Below are 18612 nucleotides of genomic sequence, written 5' to 3' on the forward strand. Positions count from 1 at the left end.
CGGCGCCGTGCAGGGGATTGCGGTAGCTGTACCCGTGCCGCCGATGGACATGCAAGTCCTCATGGCGCAAATAGGGGCCCTGTTGGCCCAGAATAGCGAACAATTGGAACAAAGAATGGGCAAGCAATTAAGGAATGACATGGGGTCCAATAGCGAGAAATTGAGGGAGGACATGGGAAACCAGATCGGGGGTTTAAGGAATGACATGGGGTCCAATAGCGAGAAATTGAGGGAGGACATGGGGGCCCAGATCGGAGGGTTAGGGAGTAGAATAGAGGGATTAGGAAACAAATTTGAGGGACTAGGCAACAAATTTGAGGGGTTAGACAATAGATTAGGGGAAATACAGGAGGGGTTAACGGGGGTAGAAAACAGAATGGCCGCTCAAGAGAATCAAATGGAAGGGATGAAAAAGGGGTTAGAGGGGGTAGAAAACAGTATGGAAGGCAAATTGAGGGACATGAGGGACCAAGCGGAAAGGGAAGTTAAACAAATGGGGCAGCAGATAGAGGGGGTCAGAATGGGGGTAGAAACTAAATTGGATGCTCACAGGGAGGAAATGGAGCAGATGAGGGTGGCATCTGGGCAGGAGATGCAAGTGATGGGAGGGGAGATCAGAAGAGGTGTGAGTGAGGAGGTCAGAGGAGTGCGCGAGGAGGTGAGGCACTGTGAGGAGCGCATGGAGAAGGAGGTGAGAAAGGGGGCTGTAAAATTGCAAGGTGGTATAGAGGAGTTGACGCTGGGAGTAGAACAGCTGACAGTGGGACAAAAGGAGTTGAGGGACCAGGTACAGAAGAACACAGCGGTCATAGAGGGTTTAAAATCAACACAGAAGGAGATGAAAAAGGACGTAGGGGTAATTAAAAAAGAGTGTCAGACGGTACATGAGGACCTGACGAGGAAAATGAACGAGGTGGTAGAGGTGATGGAGGTTAAAGAGCGGGAGGTGCGGGAGCACATAGAAAAAAATAAGGTGGAGTTAGAGGAAGAACTTAAGGGGGCGCACGAGGAGATGAAGGAGGTGAAGCAGAAATTAGAAGAAGTGGAAGAAGGGGTGAGCGAAATTAAGAAGCGATGGAGAGGGGATAAGAAAGAGATAAAAGAGGAAGTAAAAGAATTGGTCCAAAGTCTGTGTTCGGATCGTGATGATGTGCTCATTAACCGGATGAGGGATTCGCAGGTGATGGAGGAGAAGCGAAGAGAAAGAGGACCCGGTGTAAGTGGTGACCAATATGGTCGTGCGTATGATGCGCCAGGTGATTTAATAAGCTTGGGGGTCGAGATGGACCCGGATGTTCGTGAGAGGCCAAGAGTGAGGTGTATGGCTGGTCCGGAGTGTATGGAATGAGGGTGCGAGCGAGAGGGTCCGGTGATGGGAGAGGTGCGAGGTGTGAGTGAGCAAGGTTGTGGTGGTATGGAATGGGTCGTGGGTTGCAGAAGCATGACCCATGCATCGACACCAACAGGGGTAGTTTTTAGAGGGACAGGGGAGGCACGGGAGCCCCTTGGGGGTAATGTACTGTGGGGGCCCGGCCGGTTCGGCCCCGCGCTGACCCCGCAAGGGTGCGACGCACGGGGTCCGGCAGGCGGGCAACGACTCACATACGAGGTGGTCCCACAAGGTCCCACTCGCGCCGTATGACGGCAAGAGTGATCTACGAGCGTACCTGGGTGGGTAAGGGTGGCATCCCTGCCACCCTTCCCATGATGGGGGCAAATGCGCTATAGTTTATGGGGTGGCTATGACAACCGAGCCAGGGAGGGCTTGGTTATATTGATAGGGACTAGAGGTGACAAGAGGTGACAAGATTTAAGTAGGAGACTTGGTACCTGTAGTGGGGACGTAGTAGCTTAGTGTTTGATAATGACGTGGGAGCGCTGAGTGTAAGGGAAGACGGAGGAGCGCGAGTTTTAGAAGGGAGTAGTTAGATCAAATGATGCCGTGTGAGTGTTGGAGGTGTATTCAGAAGCGTATTGTGAGAAGTATGAGATGAGTGACATTGTGTTGAGTGAATGAGCTTGCATGGGGTGCATGTGACGAACAGGTGTGTGGAACGCTTGGTGGGTACGTCTGAGGGGCAGCCGGGGGGTGTGTCCGTGGTGCAGCTGTTGGGTATGTCCGTGGTGCAGCCGATGGGTGTGTCCATGGTGCCGCCGGTGCGCGTGTCCGTGGTGCAGCCGGTGGGTGTGTCCGTGGTGCTGCCGGTGCGCGTGTCCGTGGTGCAGCCGATGGGTTTGTCCATGGTGCCGCCGGTGCATGTGTCCGTGGTGCAGCCGGTGGGTGTGTCCGTGGTGCCGCCGGTGCGCGTGTCCATGGTGCAGCTGATGGGTGTGTCCATGGTGCCGCCGGTGCGCGTGTCCGTGGTGCAGCCGGTGGGTGTGTCCGTGGTGCCGCCGGTTCGTGTGTCCGTGGTGCAGCCGGTGGGTGTGTACGTGGTGCCGCCGGTGCGTGTGTCCATGGTGCAGCCCATGGGTGCATCCGTGGTGCAGCCGATGGGTGCGTCCGTGGTGCAGCCGATGGGTGCCTCTCGGGCTTGGTGTAATGAGGAATTGCTAGGCAATGCTTGAGAAGGTGATTGTGAATGGTTTTGAGCGTGGAAGTGTATGGAGCAGTGCATGAGGAACGATTGTGGTTGTGCATTGTATTGAATGATTGAAGGAGCTTTGGGGGAGAGAAGGGTGCAGGCGGCACCAAGTATGAGAACACAGGTGTGCAAGTACAGGTGTGTGGAATATATGGAGCAGAGAATGAGTGGTGTGGAGAGAGTTGGAGTAAGTGGTATGGAGTGGTGTGCATGGTGCGAAGGTGTGGATGGGGGAAGAGTGGACCCCTTTTCACGAGTACCCGGGGAGGGTAGTTTAAAGAGTAGTTAGAAGGTATAGGTAAATTGTGGTTGGATATTGGCATTTGTGGTGCGGTTGCAGAATGGTATTGTGGATGGGTGCATTGGTGTGGTGAAATTGGCTGGTCGTGTGGCCTGTTAGTATGAGTGTGAATGGTTGGGCACTCCACCACTGTTAGATGTCGGCCAGGTGAGGCCGCAGGTGGGCTCTGGGAGCCGTTAGTGTCAGTGGGTGCCTGAGGATCCCGGGTGTGGATCGGGCAGCCCGTGCCAGAGAGGGCACCGAGGGGGTGAGAGTGCGAGAGGGCCTTCCCCAGTTAGTTAGGTTAGGGTGAGGAGCAGGTGAGCTCGGTAGGCAACAACAGTGGTGGAGGTGTGCAGGTGGGCGGACCTGCTGGGAGCGTCACACAACCCAGCCACCGAAATTGTGCGGGAGCACCGAGTGTTGAATCGGGGAGTGAGACCCAAATTGATGGTGTGCACCACAGATGGTCAATGGGATTTTGGTTCTTCGAACCACATAGAGTAATGAGGGCCAATGGTTTGGCAGGAGAAAGACCCCGGGTAATGTAAAGTTGTTAAAGTCATTTAGGAAATAGTTAGGATTGATGAACCTGTCGCACCATACGCAGCCACTTACCTGAAGTGATGATGATGACGCCACACCTGTGTTTTCTTTGTTTTGTGTTGCAGGAAATGAGAATTGCTGTTTGGATTTGTGAGACGCATCACGACGTGGATGAGACATTGGGGTGATTCCATCTCTCCCTCCTTAGGAGGGACTGATGATGAATTGGTGATGGCAAATTTTGATGTTGAGTTGGAGATGGCAAATTTTGATGAGAGTTGGAAATGGCAAATTTGATTGGTTAGGAGGGAGAGAAGACAAATTTGGTTTATGGGAGGAACAGGGAAGACAGTAGGGACATTTGTTGATGTGTAAAGTAGATGTTTATGGGTAGTGTTGTGTTTTGTGGATACAGTAAGGGGTAAGGGAGGGGCAATGTAGGTTACCTGGTGGGGGGGGGGGGGGGCATACGGTAGGAACGTACCTGTCTCACCTGGTTCCCATGTGCCCCCAGTGTGCATTACCTTATATTGCATGCACTTTTGCGCCCTTACCACCTTACTCACCTGTCTTCTTTTGTCTCCCACCTCCGAGGATCTGGCTTTGGGGCAGAGAGAGAGGAGAGAGAGGTGCTGGCTCCGCAGTTGTGGGCCTGTACTTCCGCTGCTTGCTGCCTGGATCGATACACCATATGGACCGCAATTTTTGTGGCTGCCCACAATGGACCGCAGTTCTTTTGCGGTCAAGCACCACCCGTTGATGGACCTCTGGGTCAACGTGGCACCTATGCCATACAGGTGAACCACTTTTAGTTGGCCCCCCTGACGGCCACAATTAAGAAATGGACGCGGTTGGCGCCTTTCTTTATTTCTAAATAGGCCAGAAGCCAGAAGGCCAAGTGCACTCCATGAAGACCAGGCCAGCGGCAGAACATCGGCCGGCTGCGACACCACCGGTGACCATGGACACTTGATTGTGCATTTTTATTGAACACTTTATTGGTGCACCGGATGGTGCTGACCGTGCATAATGGGGTGGTGCTTTTGGTGCTTGGAAGGGGTGCTCTGCACATTATTAAAGGCCGTAGGGCCACAGGGCACTCGTGGGTTGGTGTATCGATGCTGGCATGCGTGCTCTCCCTATGCATAACATCTGCATGTGTTCCTCAAAGAACAGGTCCTGGATCGTAGTGTAAATATCAGTGTAGTCTTGTATAAATGATGCTCCCTACCGGCTGTATGTTTAGTTTGAGGATGCTTTCCGCGATTCGGTTATCCTGTGGGTGTGTTTCTGTTAGGAGAAGGGTGCAACGTCGCAGGGGGACATATTTACTCATTTGTGAACATCTGTAAAACTGTCGCACCCAGGGTTGAGTTAATAGTAGAGGGAACTACATCTGAGTGCCACACTAAAGTAGGTAAAAATTTATCGGGTCGGGACGCCCCGAGGTCGAGAAGGGTGCAGTGTTGCGGATATGGGATTTGCATCCATCCATATCCGCTTGTAAATATTCCCCTATTTCCTCAATACTTCCCAACTCTCCCCAATCCCCCATTCCCTAGTCCCATTTTCTGTAAACAACACTCTGTAGACCCGACCTCCCCCTATTTCCCCCATTAAATGTCGCATCCAGGTCCACCGCATCTCATGTAGACAACTATAGGACATCTTGCTAGTTAATCTTAGTCTATGTCAGTTAAGGATTCGTTTCCATTAATTCTGATCCTTCGTTGCACCAGAATGTGATTGTATGGCACCGTTAGGAAGTTTAGGACCTCCCAATACCTCCCCGCAGCTCTTCCTCACAGTTCTCTTCAACAACAACAACAACAACAACGAGCGCAGGGAGAGCGCGTCCTCACTCCGGCTTGGTAGGAGTGGTGGGAGGGCACCAGGCCTTCCCAACGAGCCGCCATCGGACATGTGCTCGACGGGGTTACCCAACAGGGGCAGGACATGGCTCCCTGTCGGCTCCTCATCAAGGGCGGAGCCCGGTAACCCCCGCACCCAATGGAAGCGGTGGACCGGCCCCAGTTGGGGCGGAACCAACCAGCCAAGGGCGTGTCACTCCCCGTTGAGCATGCGCAGTGAGAGAGAGGTGACGTCAGATGCGCGCTGAGCTTGGAGCAAGCAAGACGTACCCTCCGAGCGCTGTGAGACCTCCCTGCATCTTTGGACCGTGCTTTATCCTGTCCCCGAGCCAAGGTGCACCTTGTGCCATCGACCTACCTGTCCATTCCTGCCATCAATCCCTGTGTGAGTCTGCCTTGTCCATTTGTCCATGGTCTGTCTGGGTTTAATAAGCTTGTATTTAAGTGTCCATCTCTTCTGTGTCCTTTACCTCACTCTGCCTTGTAATCTACCCCTTTTCTCCACCACTGTAATTACACCCTCCTCCGGAGGTCTTGAGAACTGTACCCCCTTGCGTCGTTTCATCTTTCCCAGTCGTCGTGTCCTTTCTATCATTGATTTAGCATAGCGCGATTTGGCCAATGTTATAATCGGGTGTAGTTTGTTAATGGTTCGAACTACGGGTTACTAAACCCGCTCGGTAACCTAAAACCATAGCTCGAACGGCCGTCTCTTCCCTGTCTCACCACCGAGCGTTGCACTCAGGTCATCGGGAAGGCCATTCCGACTTTCTGGCCCGAATACCTTGGCGGCGCTGCGGGCGGGAGGGAGCGTTGGGACGACCAGGAACGGAGAGTGGTTAATAGAAGGAACGGCGGGTTAATCTCCGCAGGGCAACGAGGGAAGCCCTCTCCGGTTCCGTAACAATGCTATACTTATGTCAAGTTTGGTCAAAATCCCATCATTGGTTCACAAGTTATCGCGGCAACAGAATTTTTTTACCTAATGGGACATCTGACCTTTTACCTCTTGACCCAAAAATCTAATTAGTTAATCTTTACATTATTATACATACTTGTACCAAGTTTACTTTCAATCCATTGAGCTGTTCTCAAGTACAACATTTTTACCTGACATGACCTCTGACATTTTGACCTTTTGATGCCGAAGTGTACTCAGTTCATCTTTGCATCATAATATATATGTACACCAAGTTTGGTCAAAATCCCATCACTGGTTCGTTATTGCGGTAACAGAATTTCTATCTAACGGAACCTTTGACCTTTGACCTACTGACCCCATAATTTAATCAGTGTATCTTTACATCATTATACATACTTTTACCAAGTTTGACTTAGATACCTCCAGCCGTTCTCAAGTTATCATGGAAACAAAAACCTATCACAAACGGACGGATGGACGGACGGACAACCCGAAAACGTACGTCAGCGGAGGCATAAAAAAAATAGGAAAAACAAGCAAAACATTTTTTTATGGAGTGAAATAGAAGTGTTTTACCTTTCAATTTCCTCGGCCATTTTGCGTTTCTCAGGTCCCAGAACAACATCACCATTTTCCTCAGGTGACACATTTCCCAGCAACCACTGCTCCCGCCGCAACTTGCTCTGCAACCAATCACAATTGTTAGTCAGACTAATTCACACATAGGAATACGAAGTATACGTTGAGGCTAGTGTCGGCCTGCGTCGGCACACAGTTTGCATAGTAAGTTTCATCACCTGGTTGATATCAGAGATATGCTCTCCACCAAGGAAAGAAAAGCCTCTTTGGCTCTGACAAAGAGGGAAGGCATGAAGCATCAGTTTCACTTCTCTTTCCAGCTAGGTTTGCGTACCTTCGTTGACTTTCAGTGGAAAAAAACCCCAAGTTGATTTAAACTAGAACAACACTCTTCGACATCACGACGTCGACCGATATGCCTCCGCCCATATTATTACATCATTATACACACTTGTGCAAAGTTCGATTTAAATCCATTCAGCTGTTCTCAAGTTATCACATTTTTACCTGGCATGACCTTTACCCTTTGACCTATTGACCCCAAAATGCAATCAGTTCATGTTTACATCATGATAGCACTTGTACCAAGTTTGATTTAAATCCATTCAGCTGTTCTCGTTATCACATTTTTACCTGGCATGACCTCTGACCTTTGACCTCTTGACCCCAAAATGTAATCAGTTCATGTTTACATCATTTACATACCTGTACCAAGTTTTAATTTAAATCCCTTCAGCTGTTCGTGAGTTATCACATTTTACCTGACATGACATCTGACCTTTGACCACTTGACCCCAAAATGTAATCAGTTCATGTTTACATCATTATACATACCTGTACCAAGTTTTAATTTAATTCCCTTCAGCTGTTCTAAAATCATCACATTTTAAGCTGACATGACCTCTGACCTTTGATCTCTTGACCCCAAAATTTAATCAGTTCATGTTTGCATCATTATACATACCTGTACCAAGTTTTAATTTAAATCCTTTCAACTGTTCACAAGTTATCACATTTTTACCTGACATGACCTCTGACCTTTGACCTCTTGACTCCAAAATTTAAGCAGTTCATGTTTGCATCATTATACATACCTGTACCAAGTTTTAATTTAAATCCCTTCAGCTGTTCACAAGTTATCACATTTTACCTGACATGACATCTGACCTTTGACCTCTTGACCCCAAAATTTAACCAGTTCGTGTTTACATCATTATACATACCTGTACCAAGTTTTAATTTAAATCCCTTCAACTGTTCACAAGTTATCACATTTTTACCTTGCATTACCTATGACCTTTGAGGGCGGGACCCCAAAATCGAATCAGTTAATCTTTACATTATTACACATACCTGTACCAAGTTTGAATTAGTTCAATTCAGCCGTTCTTAAGTTATAGACCTATTCCAGACTTTGACCTTTGACCTCTTGACCCCAAAATCTAATCAGTTCATCTTACATCATTATACATACTTGTACCAAGTTTGACTTAGATCCCTTTAGCCGTTCTTAAGTTATAGACCTATTCCAGATTTGACCTTTGACCTCTTGACCACAAAATCTAATCAGTTCATCTTACATCATTATACATACTTGTACCAAGTTTGACTTAGATCCCTTCAGCCGTTCTTAAGTTATTGACCTATTACAGACTTTGACCTTTGACCTCTTGACCCCAAAATCTAAACTTCATCTTAACACCATTCTACATAATTGTACCAAATTTGGTCAGAATCCCATCACTGGTTCACAAGATATCACAGTAACAGGATTTTTACCGAACATGACCTCTGACGTTTGGCCTTTCATCTCATGACCCCAAAATCGAATCAGTTTATCTTTACCTCATTATACATACCTGCACCAAGTCTGACCAAGCTCCCTCCAGCCATTCTCAAGTTATCGCGGTAACGAAAACCTATCACAGACGGACGGACGTCGTTCAAAACTTGAGAATTAATCAATTGGAATGAGATGGTGACGTCTCCAGGTCCATGTGCTGAGAGAAACAGAATTCAAGTGTGGGGCTGGGAATTCAGCTCCATGTAGAAAGGTGTATTACACCTTTATGACTTCACTTCAATCATTCATCGAGACAAGCGGTTTTGGCTACAACATCAAGGTGGGTTTCTCTTCTGTAACATGTCAGGTCAGGATCACTCGAACTGCGGTTTGTTTGTCGGGCTTGCAGAAGCGTTTGAAGGATGCCAAGCTCAAGATGCTTTACTCACAGGAACAACCAGTTCCTTTCCTCCCAGGAATACTAATCGCATTCATACTTAAAATGAAGACCATCTCTTATCTTCCCCCATCCAAAACCTTGATCTTTTCTACCCCCGTTAATTCACCCCAGATCCACTTTTTTGAAATTCCTACTTCTTACCTGGAAGTCCTAGCAGTGTCCATGTGTTTTATACCTCTCCCACCCCCTCCCCCACTTGCCATGCCTCCTCCCTCCAAGCCCTCTCCCTCCCACAGATCTCCCGATGTCCCTGCTCTCCATCTTGTTCTCCCGCTCCCTTCATCGTATGTTTTATGTGTCAGTTTGTCTTTTTGTGATCAATGTTAGCTCTTACACGAGCCTCGATCTTGTATACAAAAAAACCGAAAAGAAAACACTGCAAAGTGGACAACGCAACGCACACACAGTACAATCCAGAACGACGAAGATCTCAACATCAAAAGAATGAAGACCTTGTGCCAAAAATCAATTGCGTTGTCATTTGTTACTTTCCTGCTTAATCAACATCAAATGTCTCGCTTGTCAAAAAAAATTCAACCCATTCAACATACATTTTACACCTTTTAACCTTCAATACAACAAAACAACAACCACTTTCAGAGGCCATTTTTCCCCGCACAGTGGGGGTTGGCCTTTTTTGGGCACCGTGGTCCCCTTTTTGAAGCAATGTTTTATGGCCGGATGCACTTCCTGCCGCCAACCCTGTTAGTCGCCTCTTGCGACACACAGAGAATTACCAGTGAACCAGTACTCAATTTGCCGACCTCGGAAGGATGGTTCAGGCTGAGTCAACCCCCCTGGCGTTAATTCAGCGATCAGACCGGGATTGCGAACCCAGGATCCTAGGTATCCCAAGCCGGCACCCTAACCGCTAAGTCAACAACTTTTATCCTTCAATGTGAAAAGTTTATTCAAAGCACATGAGCAAAGACTGGTAAGTATTTAAAACAATAGTCCATTGTTACTCTATTGTTTTCTTTTCTTCCAGCATTATAACACTTAAGTACCTGAATTTGCTTTAATTTTTGTTTTTCTTCCTCCAGTTGACGCCTCTTGTCTTCAATTTCCGTTTGTAACCTTCGTTTCTCCTGCACAAAGAAAACCACTCATAAGCATTTCAAGAGTTACAACGTTCGGCTATCCCGACAACTTTAACCAGACTCGGTATCGATAAGAGGAAGGTTGGCAACCACAGCGCAGGCTTTGATGGGCCTAATGACATCCTCTCGTGTTGCAGTTCCTTGCAAGGGAGCTCATATTATATTAGAATTCTTAAGAAAAGAAAATAAAGACGTAAATTAAGAGCAAGAAAAAAAATCAACAAGTCCGACTCGTTCATGTGAACCAATGCGTGTGGAGCAAGGCCTCTACCGTGCAACTGCATACCATAAAACAACGTACCATGAGTGCCTGCAGCCTGGCCTTGTGCAGATCCGCTCCGTCCATCTGGAACATTTGGCACATGAACAGTTATTCTTTATTATTATTAGACTTGCAAAATGGGACAAAGAACATAACATAAGTGACAAAAGTTTTTAACTATAAAATCACTACAGGGATCTTCGGTAGATCCGCAATGATGGAACTGAATGAACGAGCAAAAAGTGGAGGCCAGGATGGTAAGAACGTCCAGATAGAAACTTATGGGTGTCGCATTCATAGCCGTATCGGTTTGCACTCCACCCTCCGTATTTGTACTTCTAGTGACAGCTACAGCTGCGCGATGCCGATGCCATCATCCGGCAGTATGTCACTCGGTGTCCATTCCTGTTGCCTCGCTCAGACAACCAGTTGTGTTGATTTGCCGTTACACAACCTTGACCGGAACCACATATACTCCACCGCACAAACAGCTCAACTGTATAATTAGTAGTTCCAGGTGTAAAACGGTTTCATCTTGCCAAACAAACTGTACAAATAAGATAAATAAATTGGTAATAAAAAACAAAATAATAAACTCAGACCTACTTATCTGTAGGTAGGCCTACTTACTCAGGGTACCGATAAACTCAGGCCTACTTATATGTAGGTAGGCCTACTTACTCAGGGTACCGATAAACTCAGGCCTACTTATATGTAGGTAGGCCTACTTACTCAGGGTACCGATAAACTCAGGCCTACTTATCTGTAGGTAGGCCTACTTACTCAGGGTACCGATAAACTCAGGCCTACTTATCTGTGAAAAAAAAACAGTCATCAGTGAAGCAAAGAGTCCACTTTATGCCAGTCATCAGAAGGTCCACCACTCATTACACCAACATCTTATTCATCTTGATTGATTTAAACCATTTATTGATTGATTGATTCACATATCAAGGAGAGAACCACCTTCAGAAGCCATTTCCCCCCGCAGAGCAGGGGTTGGCCATTTTTGGGCACCGTGGTCCCCTTTTTGAAGCAATGTTTTACGGCCGGATGCCCTTCCTGCCACCAACCCTGTTAGTCGCCTCTTGATTCACCTCTCATAGGGTTAATAAAAACAGACAACTCAGAAATCCTCTTCGTCAAACCTTATTTGCACAATTGTTATTCCACCCACAATCAACCACACATTGAAATGCAGAATATTTTGTTTTCAGGTCCGCAACATCTTCCTCTAGAACTATTTTCCTGCTTAATGGAACGTTTCTTTTTGCAGGGATCATTTCACAACACGGGGAAGTGTTACCATCCAAAATGTCCCAGGAGAGAGACACACAAGATGCATTCCTTACGAGCCTGGGAAACATTATATGGGGTTTTTTACATAGTACATTTTTAGGCAATTTTAGACACCCCTCTTTCCGCAATAATTACCTCTGCCACCAATGGTGGACGGAGGTTATGTTTTCACTCCAGTCTGGTTGTCTGTGAGCAGGATATCTCAAAAAAAAAAAAAACTTGGATGGATTTGGACAACATTTTGTAGACAGGTTGGGTGTGTGACAAGGATTCGATTTTGGTGAATATATGAATCTGGATCCGGATATTAGAAATTTTAAAGAGATTCTTCACCATTGAGTGATTGGGCTAAAAATCAAAAAGTTTTTGGCAGATTCAGGTGAAACTTGGTGGACAGGTTGAGTGTATGGAAATAACAAGTTTCAGGATCCGGATACAATAATTTTTTTTTTTTTTTTAATTTTCAAGTGATTCGTCACCATTTGAGAGATGGGGGCAAAAAAAAAATAAAAAAAATAAATAAATAAATATATATATATATATATATATATATATATTGTTGTGGTTTTTAGAACCTTCACATGTAAATTTAGTATTAAATTTCCTTATAAATAAACCCCTGTGTACATTTCCCCTTAATTGGCTGTTAAATGAAATAATCGCACCTTAGTTAGTCCACATTGCAACACGTAGCAAATCATAGGCCCTTTCGTAGTTATATCATTATTCTGTGTTTCAGGTAAGGCCATGTTTCCCATAGTTGAATCTGTGTTGCATCAATCAAATAAGATAGATCCCTTTCGTTCTTTTCAAAAAGGGTGCGAGTGGTTTTCCATTTCTGCAAGCCACCATTGCCATGTGCTCATCTCGGAGAAGAAGGGGGGCGTGGCACCTCATCGTCATCAGAGGTGGAGTCAGCCAGCCCTAACAGCCAATCAGCACCGTGGTGAGCGACACGGTAGGCGTGCCCTCGTAGCCCGCGGCTTGATTTCGGGGATGGCAATAAAAGGAGGAGTGAGGGACTGCTTATGCAGATGAGTGAGGGAGCACAAACCAAGCAGTTCGGTGGAGGGAGGCACTTGAGTGTTGACCAAGTTCGGAGTTCTGTGGAGTGAGGTATGAGAGAGAGATGCTGCTTCAAACAGCCCCTACAGTGTGAACCTTTGACGCGCTGCCACGAGCAACCCTGCCGTGTGAACCAGAGTGCGGGGAGTCGGCGGCCGCTCACCTCCAGCCCTGCCATTCTGCACGGACCTGAACCTCATCCTTCCAGCCCTGTGGTCCCACCTTCTCCTTCCAGCCATTCATTCCTGCCTTCAATTCCCCATTAGCGTACATGAGTTTGTGATGTTTGTATTGTCCTTGGGGTATAAGTTAAGCTTGTTCTAAGAATTGCACTGTGTTCTTCTTCTTCTGTAAATTACTTTCGTTTCTTTTCCTCTCCTTTGGTTTCTTTGGTTGTGTAAATAATAATAATAAATACCTGTTCCTCCTTACCTTGGTTTTCTTTCTCATCCGACCGCTTTAGTGATTTCCTGATTGAGTACCTGTGGCACGATTTTGGCCGAACCGCTCCGCAATCGGGTTTAGTCAATGTTAACGGCCCGCACTGCAGTTCGCTCGCTCGGCGCAATCCATTAATTACGCTGCGGCACGGGTGCAGGTATTTCCTCGCTGACGGCCGGTGGTAATACTTAGGTACCAAGACTAATTGGGCTTACGACCCTACGTACCATCGGCCATCAGTGACGTCATACTTCCAGGACCGGCAGAGACGGCCAGCTTAACAGGACAAGGGGATTAACCCCCCCTTGCTAATGGGAGTGCGGGTCCCCCGGATCCGTAACAATATATATATATATATATATATATATATATATATATATATATATATATATATATATATATAAAAAAATATATATATATATATATATATCCCCCCATCCCCCCTTTTCCCCCCCACTCTCCCTTCCCCTTACCCCCCCTCCCAACCTCCTCCCCCACCCGGCAACGCCGGGTACTTCTGCTAGTTCTCAATAATAACAAGCGTTACGCCTCGGTCCCCCGTCGGTGAAGTGATGAGTTGAGAAAGTGGAAGATGCAGAAAACATGGAAGAGTCGATAATATTTGCGAGTGGGTTGGAGACACACTCATACACCAGATTAGAAGTTAGTAGTTCGTTTATTTTTCCAGATATTCTGCTCACAAGGTTCAGACATATTTGGTGGCGGCCATCTTGGATTTTGACATGGCGACCCAATTTTCAATAGCGTTCTTCCGGTTCAGACATACATGGCGGCGGCCATCTTGGATTTTGACGTGGCGACCCAATTTTCAATAGCGTTCTTCCTGATGCGTAGATACACCCACACACCGGATTAGAAGTTAGTAGTTCGTTTATTTTTCAGAATATTCCGCTCACAAGGTTCAGACATTTACTTTGCACGCACGGACGCACACACGGACGGAGGGGAAAACCATAGTCCCCCTTTCGCTCCGCGGTGCGACGGGGGACAATAGTGAGCCAATGACACAACCCCTGTCTGGACCAATGACCTACCCAGGTGTGCTCCATTCTATGTGGACGGCACCTCATCCTCAGGTTTAGACTTCAAAGTTTCAAATACCTTCAGAGCAACTCCTAAATCAAAACTAATGAGGGACGGCAGCAGGTTTACATATCATGTTTTACCGTCAGAAGGTAGTTATTCAAGATGATATTAAAATGGAAATAAAGAAAATGATAAACTCATTGAAATGCTTACAATTACTAACTTGGAATGAAAACAACCCACACGGTTCATAAATTAAATAGGATAAATATTTCACACAATTAAAGACCTAGAAAATAGAATTTGATGCGAATGTGTCAAGGGGAATGTCTCTGCCTGCGTTAGATGTCACCCCGCTGTTACTTTTGATTTAAATTAAAGGTCACATGAGAGAGCATGCAGGAGAGATGATAAATGGAGATGAGAAGGTCTAAACATTTCCGTGATTGACAGAAATGATGTTTGAATTCACTGTATTCTTTCAGCAATTTAACAAATTATGATCCGCCAAGGATCACCCCATAAATAAATCAAATTTGGCCGTTGGAAGCGCGCAAAGGTAGGAAAGCAGGAATATGTTTATTTGTAATAAAGGATTTATTTAAATGTATTTGGGGATTAAGTTTGTACACTGGACAGGCCAATCTTCCATCAAAGAGAGCCGTTGGTCTATGTCTGTGTCTGTCTGTGTCACCATTTTTCTCAAAGATTCCTGAACGGATAGATTCCTGAATTCCTGAATGGTGGTTTAACCCATACATTTGACATTGCATGGTGGGAGTTTAGCCCATACATTTGACATTGCATGGTGGGAGTTTAGCCCATACATTTGATAGAGCATGTTGGTGGTTTAGCCCATACATTTGACATTGCATGTTGGTGGTTTAGCCCATACATTTGACATTGCATGTTGGTGCTTTAGCCCATACATTTGATAGAGCATGGTGGTGCTTTAGCCCATACATTTGGCATTGCATGTTGGTGCTTTAGCCCATACATTTGATAGAGCATGGTGGTGGTTTAGCCCATACATTTGGCATTGCATGTTGGTGCTTTAGCCCATACATTTGATAGAGCATGGTGGTGGTTTAGCCCATACATTTGGCATTGCATGGTGGTGCTTTTGCCCATACATTTGATAGAGCATGTTGGTGGTTTAGCCCATACATTTGACATTGCATGGTGGTGCTTTAGCCCATACATTTGATAGAGCATGGTGGTGGTTTAGCATATATATTTGATAGAGCATGGTGGTGGTTTAGCCCATACATTTGATAGAGCAAGGTGGTGGTTTAGCATATACATTTGATAGAGCATGGTGGTGCTTTTGCCCATACATTTGATAGAGCATGTTGGTGGTTTAGCCCATACATTTGATAGAGCATGGTGGTGCTTTTGCCCATACATTTGATAGAGCATGTTGGTGGTTTAGCCCATACATTTGATAGAGCATGGTGGTGCTTTTGCCCATACATTTGATAGAGCATGTTGGTGGTTTAGCCCATACATTTGACATTGCATGGTGGTGCTTTAGCCTATACATTTGATAGAGCATGGTGGTAGTTTAGCATATACATTTGATAGAGCATGGTGGTGGTTTAGCCCATACATTTGATAGAGCAAGGTGGTGGTTTAGCATATACATTTGATAGAGCATGGTGGTGGTTTAGCCCATACATTTGATAGAGCATGGTGGTGCTTTAGCCCATACATTTGATAGAGCATGGTGGTGCTTTTGCCCATACATTTGATAGAGCATGGTGTTGGTTTAGCCCATACATTTGATAGAGCATGTTGGTGGTTTAGCCCACACATTTGATGGAGCATGTTGGTGGTTTAGCCCATACATTTGACATTGCATGGTGGTGGATTAGCCCACACATTTGATAGAGCATGGTGGTGCTTTAGCCCATACATTCGACATTGCATGGTGGTGGATTAGCCCACACATTTGATAGAGCATGGTGGTGCTTTAGCCCATACATTTGACATTGCATGTTGGTGCTTTAGCCCATACATTTGACATTGCATGGTGGTGCTTTAGCCCATACATTTGACATTGCATGTTGGTGCTTTAGCCCATACATTTGACATTGCATGTTGGTGCTTTAGCCCATACGTTTGACATTGCATGTTGGATTGTTGGTGCTTTAGCCCATACATTTGACATTGCATGTTGGTGCTTTATCCCATACATTTGACATTGCATGTTGGTGCTTTAGCCCATACGTTTGACATTGCATGTTGGATTGTTGGTGCTTTAGCCCATACATTCGACATTGCAAGGTGGTGGATTAGCCCACACATTTGATAGAGCATGTTGGTGGTTTAGCCCACACATTTGATAGAGCATGGTGGTGGTTTAGCCCACACATTTGATGGAGCATGTTGGTGGTTTAGCCCACACATTTGATAGAGCATGTTGGTGGTTTAGCCCACACATTTGATAGAGATTTGGGGGTACTCGTGATAATTTGAGAATGAATGTTTCTGTGGCTCATATTAATCCTGAACTGCATTGCACGCTGCGGAAACGTCTTCCGAACATCCGTGGGAATTGAACTCACAGCAGTGAGATCAACACAACAAGGTTTTACCCACTCAACCACCAAGCAGCTGCACACAGTGTCTGGGCTCAAGTAAAATGTATCAGGTTGCAATGGAGAGCAAGTGATCCTATTGGTCCATGCATTTTGTTTCAATAACTTTTGCTATAAATGATTCATAATAACTTACAATCTCATTAATTGCCATATTTTTGAAGTAAAGGTAAAAATTCGTTTAATTTTACTAAAAGGTCATGAAAATAAATAAATAAATAAAACGTCTTCTCTGATCAGATGCCAAAACCCTTTTTCTTTCATTAAAAGTTAAAGCAATTGTCCGAGCTATTGATTAAATATGTTACATGAGAGAAATAATTATTTTTTAAATCTTCTGAAATTTCAGCTTTTAATGACTCAGCTTTTGATGACTTTCAATGACCGCGTCATATTTTAAGGACTATGAAGACCATTGGAGTGAAACAAATGGCAACCTGAAAAATTGACCATTGCTTGATCTGATTACCAAGTAACAAGTGCAACTTGCAACAAGTGCAACGAAACATGCAACGAATATTCCCAGCAATTTTTCTGAAAGCTGTCAGTCTTGTCGATGATTGGCTGAAATACATTTGTGATATCAAACACATTTTTTAAATTAATAGCCAATCAGGGGCCCATGATTAATTGTAAAACTCATGATGCCACTTAACGAAGTATAACTTAACGATCTCTGCTACTAAAGGTGTATGGAGGTTATGTTTTCACCCCTGTTTGTCTCTGTTTATTACTTAGCAATTTTTAATTTTTTTTTGCCATTCTGTTGATCACTCCGGTTTGTGTGTGTGTGTGTGTGTGTGTGTGTGTGTATGTGTGTGTGTGTGTGTGTGTATGTGTGTGTGTGTGTGTGTGTGTGTGTGTGTGTGTGTGTGTGTGTTTGCGTGTTTGTCTGTCCGCTCACTTATGCTTGCCTACAGGTCACAATTTGAAACCGATCTTCACGAAACTTCACCAAATGGTAGAGTTAGTGGTCGGACAAAATCCTATATATTTGAGGTCAAAAGGTCAAAAGGTCAACTTAGGGCAAAGGTCAACCACTTTTTTCAAATTTCTAAAATCCTCAATTTTAAACCGATTGATTTCAAATTTGAATACGATTTACATATCGGCTAACTGAATTCAACCACCAACTATTTTTGAGATCAGCATAGGCCAAAAGGTCAACTTAGGCCAAAGGTCAACCACATTTTTTTGGAATTTCTAAAATCCTCAATTTTCATCCCATTGGCTTGAAATCTGAATAGGATTTGCATATCAGCTTACTGAAACCATCCACCAACAATTTTTGAGGTCAAAATAGGCCAAATTTCTAAAATTGTCAATTTTCATTAGAATAACTTTAAAATTTGAAGACGATCTGCATTTCAGGTAATGTAATTCAACCACCAATTATTTTTGAGGTCAAAATGATGCTCTCCTGAGTGCCATTCTGCTTTGTTCTCTTTTGCCAAGTGTTGCTCTTTTTTTTCTTTCTTTTTTTTTGTATACAAGATCGAGGCTCGTGAAAGAGCGAAACTCTATGAGTGATTTTTCATTTGTCTGTCTGTCTGTCTGTCTGTGAGCATGATATCTCAAAAAGTTATGGACGTATTCGGACGAAAGTTGGTGGACATGTTGGGAGTGTGACGAGGACCAAATGATTCGATTTTGGTGAAGATTTGGATTCGGAACTGGATACTAGAATGTCATAAGAGATTATTCGCCATTGAGAGATGCGGCCAAAAACTATACATAGCACGATATCTCAAACAGTTATGGGGAGATTTGGA

At 45.1% G+C, this 18612-nt stretch overlaps 1 protein-coding gene across 5 annotated transcripts in view; it reads right to left on the reverse strand.

Annotated features, from left to right (window-relative positions):
• Positions 1-18612, reverse strand: part of PALMD (palmdelphin) — an 82238-nt gene that overhangs the window by 38858 nt on the left and 24768 nt on the right. For 4 of the 5 annotated variants that reach the window (XM_068110554.2, XM_068110528.2, XM_068110545.2 and 1 more), the window contains exons 2-4: positions 10428-10472; positions 10034-10114; positions 6781-6887 (exon numbers count right to left, since the gene is read on the reverse strand). In XM_068110554.2, the coding sequence (XP_067966655.1) occupies positions 6781-6887; positions 10034-10114; positions 10428-10472 (233 nt within the window). Of the gene's footprint in view, positions 1-6780; positions 6888-10033; positions 10115-10427; positions 10693-18612 lie in introns of those variants that run through there. The other variant, XM_068110537.2, reaches the window with a different exon arrangement.

This window comes from Myxine glutinosa, chromosome 1 (genome assembly GCF_964187855.1).
Source record: "Myxine glutinosa chromosome 1, kmMyxGlut1.1, whole genome shotgun sequence".
NCBI lineage: Eukaryota > Metazoa > Chordata > Myxini > Myxiniformes > Myxinidae > Myxine > Myxine glutinosa.